Source organism: Xenopus tropicalis, chromosome 4 (genome assembly GCF_000004195.4).
Source record: "Xenopus tropicalis strain Nigerian chromosome 4, UCB_Xtro_10.0, whole genome shotgun sequence".
NCBI classification, from domain to species: domain Eukaryota; kingdom Metazoa; phylum Chordata; class Amphibia; order Anura; family Pipidae; genus Xenopus; species Xenopus tropicalis.
In genome coordinates this window covers 119,103,284-119,124,907 of record NC_030680.2, presented here as the reverse complement: position 1 = coordinate 119,124,907, position 21,624 = coordinate 119,103,284, and the positions used below count along the sequence as shown (strand labels likewise).

The 21,624-nt window shown below is 39.4% G+C and overlaps 1 protein-coding gene across 1 annotated transcript; it reads left to right on the top strand.

The window, feature by feature from the left end:
* The first annotated feature begins 1,176 nt into the window (after positions 1–1,176).
* LOC116410450 (cytochrome P450 2D20-like) lies at positions 1,177–20,700 on the top strand. Its single transcript, XM_031901068.1, has 9 exons — positions 1,177–1,607; positions 5,056–5,227; positions 6,064–6,216; positions 10,644–10,804; positions 12,880–13,053; positions 13,887–14,028; positions 15,023–15,210; positions 16,554–16,695; positions 19,222–20,700. The coding sequence occupies exons 1-9, from the start codon at positions 1,401–1,403 to the stop codon at positions 19,398–19,400; spliced, it is 1,518 nt and encodes a 505-aa protein (XP_031756928.1). The 5' UTR covers positions 1,177–1,400; the 3' UTR covers positions 19,401–20,700.
* The last annotated feature ends 924 nt before the right edge of the window (positions 20,701–21,624 follow it).

The window sequence follows — 21,624 nt, the reverse complement described above, 5'->3', positions numbered from 1 at the left end:
GATGCAACTTTCACATGACTGTTTGGCTGAGCTCTGGGGATTCCAGTCTCCTAACAACATCACAGAGAGACACTGACCTTATAGCATAAGCTGGAGAAGTCTCCCAAGCACAAGTAATAGAGTGGAGAAAATGATTGCTGGTACAGTTGTGTAGTCACAGAGATTAATACTTTCCCTGCCATAGGAGTCCAGTGTGTGGGTCAGTATTATATAGCAACTGCCTTGTTTGTGGCTACACAATATAGGATCAAGTCATTGCTTTCTGCCTTAGAACCTAATGTTTCTCTGCACATGGATTGCACCCTTATGTGGCTGGTTTGTTCCCTGGATGGAGGAACCTGCTGCTCCTTGTGTTTAAATCATGAGGATTTTTTGCTTCTATGCTGAAAAAATATTCAACACTTAACTATTTAGCTCGTTTTGCTGGACATTTAACGTAGAACTTTAACTCTTGCCTTTCAACACTCCCCAAGAGATTACAATGTTCCCATGTGGATGGTTAACCCTTGCTTTGCTGGATTAAGTGCTGTTTGCTTAGCAACATTTCTTCAAAAGACACTTTGTTTTTACTCTATGTGGATATTAACTTTTGTTATGCTGAATATTTAATGCAGTGCAAATGCCAAGTTTACTACCATATTAGTATGGTATAGTATTTTATTTGAATTATCACTTAAACGTTTAATTCATAGTTAATATTATATGTGCATTGTAATATATATACTGTATAAGCTCTCCAATATATCCCTATATATTATTATATTATTATATAATATATCTCTAACTGAGCAGAGTCTTTTGTGACATATATATTGGTATTTTGACAATTAATATTTAGGGAAAATGCAACTTTATCTGCACCCTGTGAAATTCATGTGTGACTCCGTGGGAATGTTGGAGCTGCTTGGTTGGCAGCAAAGCCCTCAGCTGCTAGGCAGTGTCACAACAGTCTGTTCTAGAATCTTCTTATGGGCCAGCTGACCATTCTTCTGGATCCAATATATCCCTGCATATCAATATAGAAATATTTGCTTTAATGCACAATTGCATAACTGCATCATTAAGGACCCAACTGTACAGTGAAAGAAATGAGTCTAATAAATATGTACAAAATATTACCATTAAGGGAAAGGCAGCTGCGCAATTCATGTTTGGCATCAGCTTCCCCAGGAATGTGGGCGTTGTTGCCAGAGTAAAGTATAAACTGGAAATCAGCAAGGCAAACTCACAATAGTAAGCAGCCAGCAAAGTAGCACGTAAGTGACAAAAAAGGGATTAGAACAGAGACAATACACAAAAACAATTAATAATAATTAAGGACAATAAGGAAAGGCATAGGAAGAGGAACAGCAACTGGAAGAAATATAAAGTGCTTATTGTAAAGAAGCAGAACAGCCTTCATGAGCCTTCTATCCCAGTTCTGCCCATTTGCCTTGGGGTGTAATGTCTTCACACTGGGCATCATCTTCACCCTTCTGCTTCTGCTTCTGCTGTTGGACTTCATGAAGCGCAGGAAACCCTGCACAGACTTCCCTCCCAGCCCCCCCTCCTGGCCCTTTGTGGGGAACCTGCTGCAGATGGACTTTTCAAGCCTCAGCTTCAGACAGGTAAATGCACCCATTGGGGCTCATTTATGTATGTATGTATGTATATCTTTATTTATAAAGCGCTACTTATGTACGCAGTGGTGTACAGTAGAATACATTAATACAAACAGGGGGTTTGTATTAAGTGCGATCGCTTCCGAATACAAAAAAAATCATCTTTTTTTTATGTTTTTTACACTGTGTGTATTTTTCATGACTTTTTTATACTTTGCATCAAAAAGCGCGACAATTAGTGCAACAAAGTCGTATTTGTCGCGTTGAGTACGAACGTTTTGGATTCATTCAAGCTTCGGTATTGTGACTTGCCTTGGGCCAGGTTGGAGCTGCAGAGTGCCATTGAGTACTATGGGAGGCTTCCAAAAACATGCACAGAAGGATCAAAGTCAGAAAATTTTTCCTGCCATTTACAATCGTTCCGATATGAAAAGTTTGTGACTTTCGGATCACCAATACGATATTATCGTGACTAATACAATTTTTTCGTAAGCATTTTCGTGATATTTGCGATCATCAGAAATTATTGTATCTAATCCGAATTTTACCCATTTCGGGATTCGAACTCTTACTTTGATGAATCAGCCCCATTGTGTTGATTCTTCTGCAGGAATTGCTACAGACGGCACAACTGAGCAAAACTGGCACTACAGCATCCACAATTAGAAACCAGTTACCATTAGATTCGGTCTGTCTGATTGCATTGGGCTACAAATCTGCACCCAGCTTATGTCCTGGGATGATTTTTCTATACATATATCAGGCAAGGATGGGGCAACATTTCACTTTAAGGACTACAGTTGGTCTCCTCAGTTCCTAAATGGTTACAAAGTGTTGTTAAAAGAAAAGGTGATGCAATTCAGTGGGAAACATCCCCCTTTGTCCAACTTTTTTGAACAGTGTTACTGCCACAACCTCCAAAATGAGTAGATATTTTTTTAGTTTCAACATTTGATATGTTGCCTTTCTACTTTCTGCTATTAAATATAGGGTATTAATTATTTGCAAATCATCCCATTCAATTTTTATTTACACAGTGTCCCAACTTTTTTGGAAACGGGGTTGTAATGTAAATTGTGAAAGTGCTGAAATAGTATTGCAAGCAATGTTTTCCTGGTAGTTACCTGCAGTTAGGTACAGTATGTCTACTGTGTGTAAAGATGGTGACTACTAAAGGCAGTGATGCTTTGTTTGCAGGTTTTTTTTTTTTTTTTTTTTTTTTTAAATTCTGCTCAGATTTAAATTTTTAAATTAGAGTTAAATTTTGGGTCCGTGTTTTGCTGAATCTTTTGTAGAGGATTCAACCAAATGCAAGAAGACCGCATTCAGTTGCAATAGATGTAGTCTACTTTAAACTTTTTAAACTAAGGTCTATAAATAATTGGACCAATTATGAACCAAAGGCTTGTGTACAAATTATGTAACACACCATTACTTATTTAATTTACACTGTACCCAGAATATACTTTTAGCAGTGATCAAAACATCCAAGTCAGTGGCATAACTAGATAGTATTGGGCCCCACAGCGTTCAACATAGGGCCCCAAAACATTGGAAAGTTGCCTTATTCTCATTTGGTAAAATCTAAAGTTAGGGGGGCACTCTTATACCTAATATTACTTTTTCATATTTTATATTAGAAACATATACATATATTATTACATGCCCTTTCCTTAAGTCAACTATGACCAAAACAGAAAATAATGCAACCTTTAAAATAGCCCAATGCCCACCTCAGCAAATTGAATGCACTGTGGTATGTACAAGAGCAAAAAAATGCTGATATGCTTTATGCTATAAATATATATAAAATAAGTATACAACATTACATCTGCATTACAAACAATTGCATATACATACCGCCAGTGTTTACAGTGATAATTAGCAAATGACCCTAACCCTAACCCAGATACATTGTGCAAAAAGGTAAGACACTCCAATGTCTTGGAAAAACTCCTTTCTCAGGGAGTGATTTTTTGCTTTGGCAGACACCATGACCTGTATTACCTTTGCATTAACCTATCCTACCAATATATATTGAAATCACTTATTAAATAGGGTGATATATTTCGCCGCGTGCTATATTAGTGCATGATTTTACGCACGTAACCATGACTTTCGGAAAACTACTGTTCTGAAAATGACCATTTCCCTGAACACTGGAGGCTACATCACTCTAGGGCAGGGGTCTCAAACTCGCGGCCCGCAGGCCATTTGCGGCCCTCGGTACAATATTTTGTGGCCCGCACCAACGCCTTCTCAAAAGCAATGAATGGATCGCGATTTTTATTGCGATTCAAGGGATAATGCAAGGCACGGCGGGCGGGAGCTGCTGATTGCGGAAATGACGTTATGCCATCATAACAGTTAACAGTGCACAAACGTCTTCCCATAATAACTGTTATGATGGCATAACGTCATTTCCGCAATCAGCAGCTCCCGCCCGCCGTGCCTTGCATTATCCCTTGAAAGCCAATTTTTTGTGAAATCCCTTATGCGGCCCAGCCTCATCCTGACTTTGCCTCCTGCGGCCCCCAGGTAAATTGAGTTTGAGCCCCCTGCTCTAGGGCCAACACAGACTTGAATAAATCCCACTGCAAACTCCATGTTGTGTTGCCAAAAGCTCACAAACCACAATTTTCTTTAAGTACCGCCTACCCCAAGTAGGTGTTAATATTCACACAGACTAATGCGATATTTAGTGCGTTTAACGCTTCATATGTGTTTGTGAATCACGCGTTAGTATTATTTCTATTCGCTAATTAACGCAATGTGAGGTAAATAACGCATTGCCATATTGCTTTTTTTGTGCATGTGATATGCGTCTTAACGCATGCGAAATGACTTTGATGAATCGGGACTAAATTATTGCATGCTTTTTAACGCAAAAACGCAAGCGTTATCGACCTTTAGTGAATTGGCCCTTATGGCTCCTATTATATATAATGAAAAACATTCTTTGTGTTTTATTTCTGTGTTTTTCTAATTACAAAAGATTGTTAAAAAGCCCCACTAATATCAGCCTCAAAGGAATATACACCCGTGTACTGTACTTAGCGTTGTATGTTTGTATGCGCTACAGATACACTGCTACAATACATCAGCCCAACATGACAGGCCGTATTGTGTTGCTCAATTTAAGCAAACCCTGTAGCAGGTGGCTCAGCAGGGACGTTGAAGAGCTACTCTCCATAACACCATGGTCACCTTGGAATGTGTATAGAAACCTTCCAGCTAATGATATCTCTTGGCTTATAAACCTTGCTGTCATAGGGCTTAGGTGCTTAGAAATCAATATTGCCTTCTCAGCAGTCCTGCATGCAGGGGGTGTGATTTATAGAACACAAGTGTTTCTTCTACAGATAAGGGAATTAATTGATAACTACGTAGCCCAACAATGTACCATAATTATTTTATTGAAATTTCTTTTTGCCAACAAAATTTCTCTTTACAGTTAAGGAAACAATATGGAGATGTATTCAGCCTGCAGTTGGGTTGGCAAAATGTGGTGGTGCTGAATGGGTATGAGGCGATTAAGGAAGCTCTGCTCCAGAAGTCTGAGGATTTTGCTGATCGGCCCCCATTTGAACTGTATGAAGGCATCGGGTTCACTGGAAATAACAAAGGTAGAATAATGTAAATATAACCCCCCCCCATTTATAAATAGAATTAATTCCAGCGAAGATGTAACCTCATGCAGAAACTATAATGCAGCTCCTGCTGGCTAGATTTCCATGATTGCTTCCATGGTTGGTTCCTTGCATGATTTGCATTAAAGGGAATGATTTGGCAAGAGTAATGGTACACAGTGAAATTAGGGTGTTTTGCCTATTGTGGAATGTCCTCACTAGTAATATAATATAATAACAAATAACACTGGGTGCCATTAGAAAAGCATGATGTTTTAGAACAGCCAAGTAACATTCTGTAGGAGAGAGCAACAGGTCCTGAACTCCAGCACTAAGCTTGTGCTGTTTGTCTATTTCTGCAAATAAATTATTTAAAGGCATTGCCGACAGACTGGAGTGCTTCTTCCCCTTTGCAAACAATCATTAAGGTGCAATTTGGCTTAATGTATTATAAGCTTGGTTAAAATAAATGTTTGGGAGAATCAGTTCTTAACTCTGAAAGATACTGCATCGGGTGCTTCTATCTGGTATATATAGGTCACATTTTATTCTATACTTTGGTTTTGATTTTGGCTTTTAAGCAAGGAAAGCAAGGAGGGATAAATCCAAGTTACGCGCTACAATTGTCTAATATATTTTCCATGGGCCATTAATTGTGTGCTTGAAATTGAGATATTGAGATATTTGTTATGCTGCATTCCTCCCTCATGTGGCCAAAGGTTTTCAATTGCCCACCTTTAAAAAGGTCCTTAATGTATGTTTAAAATGTTTGTTATGAACTGCATATTAAATGGAACCAAAGCAGATATTTATCCAATGTGTCCTTTATCCAGGGGTAGTGCTGGCAAATTACAGCCAATCTTGGAAGGACCTAAGAAGATTTACTTTGTCTACACTGAGGGATTTCGGGATGGGAAAAAAATCCTTGGAGGAAAAAGTGAGAGAAGAAGCTGGGTACCTGTGTGATGCCTTCCAGTCTGAACAAGGTCAGCAATGGATATTCCCAACTAGGGTGCTGTGTTTGCTAATAATATACACCAGTGCTGTCCAACTGGCGGCCCGCGACCCCCCTCTGTGTGGCCCCCCCACCTGTCTGGCTGCTTTGATGGCTTACTCTTGTGTAAGCTTTAAATGGTATCAGTACTGTGATTAACTGCCCCCCCTGCATGGTTCTCACCTCAGATTCAGGCTGTAATCAGGCTGTATTGTTTAAATATGTAATTCCCTGTGTTGTTCACATCTTTTAATCTCTGCATTGTTCGCCCCCTGCAGTGTTCACACCTCAGGCTCAGGCTGTAATCACCCACATTGTTCCCCTGTTCACACTTCAGGAGCAGTAGAAACCCACAAATAATCCCTGCACACTACAAAAAGAACATATACTGAGGTGGTACTGCAATTAAAAAGTTTTTTAATATATAGTTATTGTGCAGACTGTAGGAGCAGAGCCAGCATTGTGTCACTGTAGGCTGCCTGTGTGTGCCATACACACAGGCATCATAGGGCAAGCAGAGTATGGCACACACAGGCAGGGTAGGGAAGGCAGAGTATGGCACACACAGGCCAAGTATGGCACAAACCAGCCAAGAATGGCAAACACAGTGAAAGTATGGCACACGCACGCAGGGTAGGGAAGGCAGAGTATGGCACACACAGGCAGGGTAGGGCAGGCAGAGTATGGCACACACAGGCAGGGTAGGGCAGGCAGAGTATGGTACACACAGGCAGGGTAGGGCAGGCAGAGTATGGCACACACAGGCCAAGTATGGCACACAGGCAGGGTAGGGAAGGCAGAGTATGGCACACACAGGCAGGGTAGGGAAGGCAGAGTCTGGCACACGCAGGCAGGGTAGGGCAGGCAGAGTATGGCAGGTTTTTGCTGTACTACAACCATTAATATGGGTATGGTCATGTGATAACATGGGTGTGGTTTCAAGTGGGTGCGGTTTCAAAAAGGGGAGTGGTCAAAACTGGCTTCCATTATCGGCCCTCCACCACGTAGGTCCGGCCCTCAGTACAACAGAAGTTGGACAGCACTGATATACACCGTTTTTCTCAGTCCCTGGATATAAAAGATCTTAATACAGCAACTAATCCATTATGTGGCTTCATAAAAATATTGTAGGCATAGTTACAGAATTTATAAAACATTTACATAGTTACATAGGGTTGAAAAAAGTCCTTCAAGTTCAACCCTCCCAAGTAAACCCAGCACATACTAACCTATCTATACACTCACATACACAAACTATATATACAAACATTAATGTTAACTGTAGATATTAGTATCACAATAGCCTTGGATATTCTGATTGTTCAAGAACTCATCCAGGCCCCTCTTAAAGGCATTAACAGAATCTGCCATCACAACATCACTAGGAAGGGCATTCCCCAACCTCACTGCCCTCACTGTGAAAAACCACCTACACTGCTTCAAATGGTCTCTGGGGCCTCTGGTGCGCTGATCATTTTTATGGGGAAAAAAGAACACCCCCTATCTGCCTATAATCCCCTCTAATGTACTTGTACAGAGTAATCATGTCCCCTTGCAAGCTCCTTTTTTCCAGAGAAAACAACCCCAACGTTATAAAGATATCATCAGTGTTTCCAGCTTTCCTATATGGATGGCCAAATATTACTGTTTTGTTAGTTCAGGTCTATGGCCCAAATTAAAGCAGATCAGAAAGAACTGCAGTTCCTCTCATTTACTGATCTGCTAATACCTCTTCTACCCACCAAAACACTGGTAGATGACTTTTTCCATTAGAACAGGCCATCAGTGATCCAATATGATCAAAAGATGAACTGCGGAAATTGTCTGTCCAAGGGACAGTCTAGGCAGTCACTTTCCCACTGGAGAGCACATAAATAAAATATATTTTTGAGTTTGTGTTCTGAGAGCTTTCTGGATATTTTATTGTTGCATAACCATGTCTTATTCATACCTCTGTGGCATAATATTACCCTAACCTGAGCACTAGTATTATCTCCATGACTGCTGTTTATGAATAGGTGCTTAAACAGGTGTCTTGTTTCTTTAATAACAATATCTCTTTAAGCAGGTGCCTACTTTCTAAACATCATATGTCAGGGTTCATTCAAATGGCAGTAACACAGACAGGAAAGACAGCAACACCCTGGTCTGTGCCTGTGTTTCATTTATAAACAAATAAAAGTACAGCTAGGAGACATACGCATTGATATTGCCTCAGCTGCTATTAGTGTGACTCAATACAGTAAGCTAAAAGAAACAAACAATCCAAAGTAATAAATTGAAGCAATAAATGATAACTATTAACCGCTTGAAACCTAAAGTCAATAAATCAACCTAGAGTAAGCATACCGAGGGAAAGTAATGACCCGGGAGTGTGTATAACCCCGGGTCCGTCACAAGATTCAAACGAAATTCAGTTGAAGTCAAAAGAACATCTTGCAAAGCAAGGAACTCACTGCTGTCAACAAGTGTTTCAGGTGCAGAAGCCCCGAACCCCCTAGCTTGAAAGGGTAAGCAACCATACATGAGAAAAAACATCTATACTCATACACCAGGACCATCCACCGGAGTCAGTTAAAATCCAATTTAATTAGCTCATTTTGATATGAGAACACCTCCGTGCACCACACGGGTAGGTACTTTTTGTTGTAAGCCAAGAGGTCCCAATCGGTCGGGATATTAGAAGACTCAGAGAAAGAAAACTAGCTAAAGTGGGAGCCTTACGAGACACAAAGTTACAACCGTTTTGCAAAATCAATGAAAATTGCAGATCACTGAATAAAACTCCTCCCACCAACCCATGTAAGAGCAAAGACACAGGAGGCGATTAGTCACCGCAACTTTTCAAAAAGTCGTGGTGACTAATCTGGGGGACGAAATTGCGTGTGTGATTTGTTGCGGCGACACGATTGTACTCTATGGGGCTGATTTACTTACCCACGAACGGGTCGAATGGAGTCCGTTTGCGTTTTTTTCGTAATGATCGGTACTTTGCGATTTTTTCGGATTCTTTACAAATTTTTCGGATCCAATACGATTTTTGCGTAAAAACGCGAGTTTTCCTATCCATTACGAAAGTTGCGTAAAAAGTTGCGCATTTTGCGTAGCGTTAAAACTTACGCGAAAAGTTGCGCATTTTTCGTAGCGTTAAGTTTTAACGCTACGAAAAATGCGCAACTTTTCGCGTAAGTTTGAACGCTACGCAAAATGCGCAACTTTTTACGCAACTTTCGTAATGGATACGAAAAACTCGCGTTTTTACGCAAAAATCGTATTGGTAACGAAAAATTCGTACAGAATCAGAAAAAATCGCAAAACATACGAAAAAGTCGCAAAATGTTCGTTTTCAAGTCGGAACTTTTCCAATTCGGGTCGGATTCGTGGGTTAGTAAATCAGCCCCTATGCGTGGTAAATGGTCTAATTGACCCGTGTGTATTCGCCCTAAAGGTTGGCATAGGTGGCTGCAAATTTCGCACCCATTGAAGTCCCACACCTCTAGAGATAGAATGTATTATCAAACTTTAAAAAAATTAAGTGAAAGTAAATACATAACAGACTCCAAAATAAAAGACTTCATTACCTCATCATATAGACCATATTTATCAAGATGATAAGATACGGCCCGTAAATCTTGATCATGAGGGATGCGCGAATACAGGGACGTGACATCCACTGTACCCCAAGAATAGGTGTTTGGCCACCTGAAATTCTTAACAATCTGCAAGATGTGTTTTGTATCTCGTGTGTAAGAAAATAAACATAAAATCAAAGGTTGTAAAAGCAAATCCATAAACTCAGACAATCTTTCATTAAGAGATGAAATACCCAACACTATCGGTCTACCAACTGGAGGGAGTTGAGCTTTATGCACCTTAGGCAGGTGGTGAAGGCAGTTGGAACCAAATAATCCCTAACCCTACTACTAACCAAACCATTAGCATGTGCCTCACACACCAATTTGGTAAGGATTGTAGTAAAAGTACTGGTGGGATCGGATTTCAATCAGATTTTGCAGAATGTGTGAACACATTGGACAAATCGTGTCTAAAAGTAATAATAGTCCTATTTCAAAACATTTTATACAGCGTTGCAATGGCAATGTTTCTGCCCTTTTTTACATTTTTTCCCCTGTATGGTTTGAAACGCACTGGGCTATGCTTGTTATGATGTGTTTTTTGTATTGAATACATTTCTATTTTCATTTATTGGTTTTGAGTGTGCCGATACTTTTTGCTTTCTTACTGTTTATAGTTCTAGCACAGCTTACATTATTTATCACTTCTGTCATCCAGAGCTGGTCTAATACTATGTTGTAAGAGATACCAAAGAAATAATGATTGGCAAGTGCTGGGATCTTCACCTATGTTTTGTTCAGTTTATTTGTGTCTTTTTTGTGATCTTACGTTGGTGTTTCACAGGGCAGTTATTTGACCCACATTATAAACTGAATACTGCAGTTGCCAACATAATGAACTCCATTGTTTTTGGTGATCGGTTTGACTACGATGATTACAAGTTCCAAAAATTGTTAAATCTGAATCAAGAAATGTTTGAAGTTGAATTCGGAACTATGGCCCAGGTAATAAGAGAAAGCAACTTGATTCCCTTTAACTGGCTCAAAACTTAATTTTACTTATTAATAGTAGCATAAATGTACACCCTGTAAATCTATATTTAGCATTTTGAGTTAATATTCCCTACTGAGACAAAAAAATTGACTTTTTTTGCAAAACCTCCTTTTGCAGTGGTCAAGGTATAACAAGTAACAATATTTTATTCACATAACATGTTCACAAAAAAGGCCTTGTGTGACATGGCTCAGGGCTTTTAATTATAGGCTGAACAAAATGACACAACATAAAACAAAATGATAAACATAAGTTATATAAAGGCAAAGCAATATATGGGAGAACAAAATAGATTAACTAATGAATAAAAAAAACCCAAACAGCTACAAACTCAAATACCAGTTTAACATTAATGAAAACACGTTGAACACTGAGTTCTTATTCGTGCAAATCTAGTGCGTAAGTAAATAAATCTGTGGGATTTTTGCGATAATAGTTAAGATATGTCCTTTAGGTCCTAACTGTACTCTTTCTATCTTTAAAAACTGAGGATCTGAACAGAGGATACATAAAAAAGTAATGCAAAATCTTGCTCCATGTCTAAACAAGTTATCCATGTATTTTCAACCTTGTCGTCACTCCTCAGTTAGCTAGGCCAGTGTTGTCCAACTTGTTTGAGGGCCTGATTATAGCAAAATGATGGTGTCATACAATGAAGTCTATGGAGCCCTAGAGCAGAATAAGAGTCATTTAAATAATTTGAAGGGGATAGCAAGTACCCCAAAGTTTTAGATTTCCGTGAAATAAACCTTCAATCAATGTGCAATATTCAGCCCACACTGTAGCATAATCAAATTCTTCTGTATGATATATTTAATCTGACATAACTGTGAACTGAAAGTGATAATACAGGTACAGACCACAGAAGAAGGCAGAATACCCTCATGTTTCATGGGCCTAACACTAGGGCATAGGCTAGACATGGCATTTTTATGGGCTCTATATTTTTCCAAAATGGGTCTGGCAGGAGCTTTAAAGAGCCCACTAAAAGTTCTATAGAGAGATGATATAGAATACTCTTTTCTCAAAAACAGGTTACATATATTTAAGTTTAAGAAACTGGCCAACGGGTATATTGCTTATTGTATGTGGAAGGCAAAAAATGAAGAGGCCTATAAAGCAGTTAGTAGATTCTTTTCAGAAAAGAGTAGCACTGACTATGCCTTTATTACCAATCTAAGATATAGATAGTTAATAGAATTATCAGGTAAATTTCAAGTTCAGATTTTCATCATATAAAGACCATAACCATTCTGGCCCATACCCTAGTGGGAGGCCCATGACATATAAGACTATGGGGAACTTGCAAACTTGAGAGTGCTTTTCAGTCAGAAAGAGCTTTGCGTTCACATTACTCATTGAAATCAATGGGAGCAGCAAGAGGTGTGGCTGTGTGCCTTGAGCCTAATTTTGCCCATTTGTTCATAAATGAATGCTTGCATATGGGTGTTTACAGTAGGGAAAGTACTGAGACTTAATTTCAGTCTAAACATTAAACATTGTTTAGTACAAGGTATAGCAAAACAAAGAAAAATGAGATATTTCTTAATTAAAACATTAGACCAAAAGTATGCTTAGCACAAGCAATATTCATTGATTAAATAATGAAAAAGGTGTTTTTTTCAGCCTTTATAGTACATACAGGGAGTGTTAAAAAAACGTATATATAGAACTTAATAGTACATTCTAAAATTGACACTTTATGGGCTAAGGCATCATCTGGAAAAAAATAAAAGTCCGCTTGGCCAAATTTGGTATAGAACCACCCCAGCAAAATCACTGGATGATAAGTAAATTATGTCTCAGAAGAGAATGCCTAATCTCCTGTTACTTTTTAACAATTTGATGGCCCAGTACAATAAACATAATTTCCTCCCTCTGTTGTATAAAGTAAAATGTAGATTCAGGTATTTACTTGATAGTCAGACATACTGACCCTGTAGAAAGTTTTCCCCCCCCAATATACACTGCTAGAATGGCTGCATTATTGGCTGAGAAATAAATGGTTTGTATGCTGTGTGTTTAGATTGCTACCGCAATTCCCTGGCTAGCAAAACTTCCAGGTCTGGCAAAGATGATTTATCGGCCTCATGTAGATGTGCTTGAATATCTACAGAAAATTATCTCTGATCATCAGAAAACATGGAATCCTGCATGCACAAGGGATCTCATAGATGCCTTTACGCTTGAAATGGAAAAGGTAAGGTCTATTTATTTGTATTCCTCTTAAATTTTCAGCATCAGAATGATGCCTTTCTGTCCCCTGAGTATGTTCTTTTAAGCTGATGACAGACACATAGATGGGCTGATAAAAGCTGACGACTGGACCCTTCAAGACTGAGTTAGCAGCTTATTTGCCTGCGTATAAGGCCTCCCAAGAACTGTCTGTTGAAAATCCGGCAGGTCTGGTGGGCAATGGCCGATTTGGTGTCTTGATTGTGTCCTCAACTAATAGCCAATTTTACCCCGCAGTATGATCTGATCCGACGTTATAACATGGGCAGATAACATCATCAAGTGATAACATCATCAAGTGATAACATCAGCAAGTTTGCGTGATTACATCTGTGGTGCACTGCGCCGACATCCCTTTGTCTGGGTTTATAACTCAACAAAGGTGCCAACCCTAATTAGGAAATGCCTATGATTAAGTACCATACGGTACGAAACGCGTAAGGCCATGTAGCATCTAGTGTTAATTAAATAAATTTATGATTTTATTTCAATTTTTGGAGTCTACTGCCTGATACCTTTTTCTTCAAGTCCTGGAGTGCCTGCCATTTTCAATTTTTGGATTTACTACTACCTCAAGCTGAAGGTCTGGGGCATGAGCACCCAGGCCCATTTATACTTTCGGTGAGATAATATATATATTTAATAACTTATGAGCATAATCCTAAATGTTTGTTCTATATGTATATGTGCCAACCCTAATTGCAAATAATAAATTAACTTATAGTACTCAATGCAGTTTACTGAATAGTCATAAATTAGGAATAGGACTGACAAAGTGTGTTATGTTCTATTTTATAGGTAAAAGGAGACAAAGAGAATTATTTTAATGAGAAGAATCTGTTGTTTACTGCATTTGACTTGTTTACAGCTGGATCAGAAACGTCAAGTACCACCCTGAGATGGGGGCTGCTGTACATGTTGCTATACCCAGATGTCCAGAGTAAGAATAGCATGGATTGTCCTGGGGAAAAAGTTTGTTTTGCCCTGGGTCCTGCCTCTACTAGGGCTATGGATACAGTGCGGTGTTCCGGGTTAGTGATGAGCAAAATTTTTCATCAGGTTTTGCCACAAAAAAACACCCATAGACTCCAACGACCATCAAAAAAAAAGTCGCATGGTAAAAAAAAAGACCCATTGACTTCAATGTGTTTAGCAAATTTTTGCCATTTTGTGAATTTTCCGTGAAGTGAAATAGGACAGATTCACTCATCACAATTCTGGGCTAAATGTCACTCTTAAAAGGAGAAGGAAAGGAATTTTGGCATTTTACTACCAATAGATTAGCCACATTATGCCACCTAGAATGCTATATTTATTCTGCAGAAGTAAACAGCTTTCTGTTTGTTTAAGATAGTAGCTGCCATTTTAGCTTGCTCTTAGTAGCTTCCATGCTGCAGCTCTAGCTGCTGGTAGCTCACATTACACAGAGTTGGGAGGGCGAGCAAATACTTATTGGAGGGTGAGCATGAGAAGGGAGGGGGAGAGGCAGAGAGAAGAGAGCTGAGCAGACTTGTGCCCATGCCCTATAGGATTTTTCTGAGAGCAGGAAGTCTGATCCCAAAGAATATGTGTACAAAAAATAAGACAAGAAATCCTGTGTTTCTTTTGATAGAGGACTCAATGCAGCTTTTCTGTGAGTGCTTATGGCTGTATTTACATAGACCTTTCTGATAAAGCTTACTTAGATTTTACCTTTCCTTCCCTTTTAATATAAGCCTTCTCTTTGCTGATCACTGTCTAAAGCACAGGCTTTGGCAATTGCAGCATACATTACAATAGTTTTAGAGGTCTATAAGCATCTACTCCCATGATCATCTTGACAGATTAGTACATGGTGCAGTTTTGCTATTGTGCACAAAAGTAAATGAAGTCCTTTAGCAGGAGATCTCCTAAATGTCAGTCCTTTTCCTTCCCATGTGTTTCTACTAATTCAGGAAAGGTTCAAGAGGAAATAGACCAAGTAATTGGAAAAAGCAGGAAGGCTGCAATGGCAGATGTTTTGCAAATGTCGTACACGAATGCAGTAATCCATGAAATCCAACGCTGCGCAGACCTTGTCCCTCTGTCTGTAACTCATATGACATACAGAGACACGGAAGTCCAAGGCTTTTCCATACCAAAGGTGGGCAATATAACCATTTTATAGGACAGTGCTGTCCAACTTCTGTGGTATTGAGGGCCGGAATTTTTCCGGCCTCCGTGGCGGAGGGCCGAAAATGGAAGCTTTTTGACCACTCCCCTTTTTAATACCACACCAACTTGAAACCACACCCATGTTATCGCATGACCATAGCCATATTAATGGTGGTAGTACAGCAAAAACCTGCCATACTCTGCCTTCTCTATCCTGCCTGTGTGTGCCATACTCTGCCTGCCCTACCCTGCCTGTGTGTGCCATACTCTACCTGCCCTACCCTGCCTGTGTGTGCCATACTCTGCCTGCCCTACCCTGCCTGTGTGTGCTATACCCTGCCTGTGTGTGCCATACCCTGCCTGTGTGTGCCATACTCTGCCTTCCCTACCCTGCCTGTGTGTGCCATACTCTGCCTGTCCTATGCTGCCTGTGTGTATGGCACACACAGGCAGCATAGGGCAGGCAGAGTATGGCACACACTGGCAGCATACAGTGAAACAATGCTGGCACTGCTCCTACAGTCTGCACTATAGCTATATTAAAAAACTTTTTTTAATTTCAGTACCACCACAGTATATCTTCTTTTTATAGTGTGCAGGGTTTATTTGTGGGTGATTACAGCCTGAGCCTGAGGTGTGAACACTGCAGGGGGTGAACAATGTAGGGATTAAAAAGTGTGAACAACACAGGGGACTACATTTTTAAACAATACAGGGGGTTTACAGCCTAAATCTGAGGTGTTAACCATGCAGGGGGCCAGTTAATCTCAGTACTGATACCATTTAAAGCTTACACAAAGGTAAGCCATCAAAGCAGCCAGAGAGGTGGGGGGCCACACAGAGGGGGGTCAGTTGGATAGCACTGTTATAGCATATTAGGATACAACATAGGAATCAATCGGTGAGCTTTTACGCCTGGTACAGATTTATTGCACAATTCACATTTTTTTTGCCAGCACTGAATAATATATTGCTTGACTTAATTGACTCCAATGCATTTGGAAAATTTTGCCATTTCACAGATTTTTTCCAGTTTGAAAACGGGCCAGTTTCACTCATCACTATATGATACATTTACAGTAATTTAGTTACAGAGAGGATGCCTATGGAGGAAAAGTTTACTAAACTACATTTTGTATTGGCATTATATATAGCTATATGTACGGGCTGAGCATATCCCTGAGTAAATGCTGTTACTGAAACATATATTATATTCTGCTGACTGTTGTGATTCTAGAAGAGATGATGAAGAAATAACAATGTTCACTGTGACACTGACTTCAGATCAGACAGAATTCTTCTGCTGGTAAAGCAACTGAATGATCTTTACAGGGTGTTGCTGTCTGCCCCAACCTGTCCTCAGTGCTTAAAGATGAAAAGGTCTGGGAGAAACCATTCCAGTTCTATCCAGAGCACTTCCTGGATGCGGATGGCAAGTTTGTAAAACAAGAAGCATTTTTACCATTTTCTACAGGTAAAGAAGGAAAACAACATGGGAAATGTAACATATAATGGCAAGGATGTAAAAGCGGCATTACCTTGGACTATAACTCATATAAGACAGCTTTCTTCTTTGCAGCTTTAGGAACACAATTCCAGATATTATTTTTGGATTAAGTTGTCATTCACATTTCGTGATCTCCCCATGATGTTTTTTTTTTGTTTTTTTTTGCAGTAGGGACTTAAAAAAATGTGCTCCTTTCATTGCATTTCTCTAAGATAATGCCTACCCGATCCAAGGAACTTCCATGTCACACTGGAAGAGGAGAAGTCAACACTACATTAATGCAGAGATGGGTAGTGGATCATCCAGATAGAACCAGGGCATTGTGGGCTTGAGTGCTGCTGTTGCTTATACCCCGTCTCTTACTTTCTCCTTTGTGTATTATTAATCGTATTGCCAGCCAGTGCAGGTATGGGATTCGGAATTACAGGAAGGCCATCTTCCACAGGCTCCATTATAAGCAAATAATTCTGTAAAAATAATTTCCCTTTTCTCTGTAATAATAAAACACCACCTTGTACTTGATCCCAACTAAGATATAATTACCCCTTATTGGGGGCAGAACAATCCTATTGGGTTTATTTAATGGTTAAATGATTCCCTTTTCTCTGTAATAATAAAACAGTACCTTGTACTTGATCCCAACTAAGATATAATTACCCCTTATTGGGGGCAGAACAGTCCTATTGGGTTTATTTAATGGTTAAATGATTCCCTTTTCTCTGTAATAATAAAACACCACCTTGTACTTGATCCCAACTAAGATATAATTACCCCTTATTGGGGGCAGAACAGCCCTATTGGGTTTATTTAATGGTTAAATGATTCCCTTTTCTCTGTAATAATAAAACAGTACCTGTACTTGATCCCAACTAAGATATAATTACCCCTTATTGGGGGCAGAACAGCCCTATTGGGTTTATTTAATGGTTAAATGATTCCCTTTTCTCTGTAATAATAAAACAGTACCTGTACTTGATCCCAACTAAGATATAATTACCCCTTATTGGGGGCAGAACAGCCCTATTGGGTTTATTTAATGGTTAAATGATTCCCTTTTCTCTGTAATAATAAAACAGTACCTGTACTTGATCCCAACTAAGATATAATTACCCCTTATTGGGGGCAGAACAGCCCTATTGGGTTTATTTAATGGTTAAATGATTCCCTTTTCTCTGTAATAATAAAACAGTACCTGTACTTGATCCCAACTAAGATATAATTACCCCTTATTGGGGGCAGAACAGCCCTATTGGGTTTATTTAATGGTTAAATGATTCCCTTTTCTCTGTAATAATAAAACAGTACCTGTACTTGATCCTAACTATGATATAATTTATGATAAATATTTAATGTTAAAATGATTTTTTTAGTAGACTTAAGTAATGGAGATCCAAATTACGTAAATATCTCTTATCTGTAAAACCCCAGGTCCAGAGCTTTCAGTATAATAGGTCCCATATTGGTATATAATTAATACTATGTTAATGAGGTAGAAGAACACAGAAGTAGAACTGGTGTTACCCTAACTGCTCCTAGATGCACCTAATCCTTGTATCAGGCATATTTGTCTTTATCTAAAAAAAAGCAAAAGGAGTTTAAGTTTTCTTTTAAAGGAGAAGGAAGTCATTTTGGAATTTTACTACCAATACTTTTGTCATATTAGTGCCACCTAGAACAATATATTTATTCTGCAGAAAGCTTTATCATACCTGTGTAAACAGCTTTAGAAACTTTCTCTGTTTGCTTAAAACAGCATCTGCTATTTTAAATAGCTTCCTGTTTTCAGTCTAGCCGTTATAGCTCAGATCACACATTCCTAAGGGAGCTCTTAGCATCTTATGGGAGGGGGGAGCAGGAGAGAGGAGAGAACTGTGCAAACTCTGGCCACAGGAATTAAGGATTTTTCTTAAGTCAGATACCAAAACAACATATTTACAAAAAAGGAGACAAGAAATCCTGTGTTTCTTTTGATAGAGGACTCTTCTGTGACTGCGTATGGCTGTATTTACATAGACCTTTCTGATAAAGCTTACTTAGTTTTTACCTTTCCTTCTCCTTTAACAAATCTCTGTTGCCAATAGAGATAGCAATAGGGGTAAGAACTTCCTAGGTATTTAAATTTCTCCCTTAGATATAAAGGAAACTTGAGTCCCCATTAAGTCCTCCACCCCAACTTCCAATGAGTTATCTTTCCGACTCCAGGGTCTTCCCTTCACCGAGACACACTTTCCTTAGGCTCCTGGTACCATGTACCCCTTTCCTTGAGCAAAGTATAAAGAGGCCTTACATGGCTTCTCCCCTTCCTTTATTTACTAAGGGAAACTACCTGCCATACCTAACAGAGATTCCCAAACCACCCAGGTCATGCCTACAGTAGCCACGTGCCACCAATTCAGGCTGCAGCAAGACACTTGTAGATAAAGCTGGCACATAGCTTGTGGATACTGCATGCATACTATGTTATAAAATTATAAAAGTGTTTCCTGATTTCAGGTCGCCGAGCTTGCCTAGGGGAGAGGTTGGCCAGGATGGAACTTTTTCTCTTCTTCACGTCTCTCCTGCAGCGCTTCTCGTTTCAGATCCCTGATGGTGAGCCTTGCCCACGGGATGATCCTATTGTTTATATAGTGCAGATCCCACACCCTTATAAACTCTGTGCCAAGATTAGATAAATTTACATCTGTAAACTCACACTCATCTAAACGTCAGGCTTTATTCAGTGAGTTTGTAATACTGAGCAGTTGTGCCTTAATGGATGCTTTTTAGTTCCTCAAAACAACAATTAAAAAAAAAGAAAACAATGTCAAATAAAGCCCTCTAGTGGTTGGACGTAAAAATCACCACATCAAAATAAAGCAACATTGTAACATTGAAATTGTGGCTCTTTAGAGTACCACTTTGAACATGCAAGTTATTAAAGTAGGACTTTAGCATTGCTAACTGAGACAAAATGGTTTGCGAATAACTCGCAAAGACGTTACTTCACGGCTGTCTCGCTCCTGGCTGTTGTTTGACAGACTACCTGTTGCAGGCATTGCCTCAGAATGACGGGGCTGTTGTGTTGCACCTGTTGTGCTACCATATCACTGACCTGGGCAGATTGTATTTGTTCTGGAATCTGTAGAAGATGTTTGCGATTTCTATAAAGTCTGCCCTGTATGAATTGCATTGGCAGACACTTCCGAAGATTTGAAAGTTTGAATTCTATTCTTTGACAAAGGTGGAAGTTCTGTGCAGGGGCGCTGATGCCATGAGATGAGTTGAGACCAGGGTGGCAAAAAGCTGAGTATCAAAGTGTTCAGTATCTTCATTCATTCCTACATGCCCCTCATGAAGCATTGATAAAATCAGTTTGATCATTGAGGAGGGGATGAAAATACTAAAGCCCCTGAGCAGGACACCATCAAATTCAGAGAATTATTGAAGATATTATAAATATGCAACAAGACACCCTGACCCTGCGTTATTGTCCACAATGGCAAGTTTGACTTTTATCAGTATTTTATCTTATTGTGTAGTCTTGGCTATTTGAGACCACAGAACATGACTCAAGGTGGCCATACTTGGGAAGATTCACTCATTTGGTGAGGTTGCCAAGCGAGCAGGTCTTCTCCCGATATGCCCACTTAAAGGTGGGTGATATCTGGCTAATTCGATTGCGTGGCCCTAGAGCACAGAAGCCTTCAGATCAGGGTCCTAATCAATGAGCCGGTGCTGTCCACGATCCAACGGAAAAATCAAACCTGCCCAATTTTAGGCCAAATACTGGATGGGTAGGTCTGTTGGGTGTGGCCATACACAGGCAGATAAGCTCCCAAATCAGTTTAAAGGACCTGAATCAGCAGATGAAATCTGCTTGTGTATGGCCACCTTAACTCTGGAAGTGGTCTTAACTAAATACACATGTGCAGAAATGTAATCAGTGAATGTATTTTCTGAAGTGATTTTAGTCAAATAAACATGTAAAGTGTGTCTGCTACCCCAAAGTTCTTACCTTATAGTGCAAAACAAAGTTGTCGCTAAAGCTGTAGTAATAGTCTTTGAATTCTAGGTGGGGCTTCACCTATGCCCTTTTGCACAACAGTAATAAGAGGGTTGTGATTAGTGATGAGCAAATCTGTCCCATACAACTTTTTTTATGCATGTAACTTTTTTGATGCCACTGCAACTTTTTTGACATGACTGAAACTTTTTCCTCACCACATTTTTTCAAAATAGTGAATTTCACTGCAAATCCATGTCTGGTAAAAAAAAATTTTGCTCATCACTACTTGTAATCAGTCTCTGCTTGAAATCCATGACCATACAAATATTCATGAAAATTGTCACAGCCAAATACCAGTGCAAGGGTTTCCTGTTCTATTTGTGCATATGAAAGTTCTGTTGAAGTCAGTGCTCTGGAAACATAAGCCACTGGTAACCAAAAGCCATTTGTTTTTTGAAGGACTGCCCCAAGGCCTTTCTGTGATGCATCAGTAGACAATTTACTTTGTAAGGATGGAGGATGCGCAATTCTGCAGCAATAATGGTTCTGGTGTCAGTAGGTATAAGTAGGTAGGCCCTTGGGAACTTTCTTCTCTCTGTATTGTATGTATAACATAGTACACAAAATATTGGCACTCTACAGATAAATGAATGTGGTGCAATAGATGAATACCAGGGAGTACCTCAACCATGCAGGTGGCACATTGGCTGATTAGGCCTTTGCATGTGAGCCAAACTTATTCCCTTTGCCGATCCAATTCACAGTTCCTCAAATCAACATATAGCATAGATCAGTGCTGAAGGCTACAAGGGAATAAGAATAAAAGCCATCTTTATATAAAGTATTATACAGCACAAGCACACACTGTGATAAAAACACTGGAAGTGGAACCGTTTATATTTGTGGTTTTA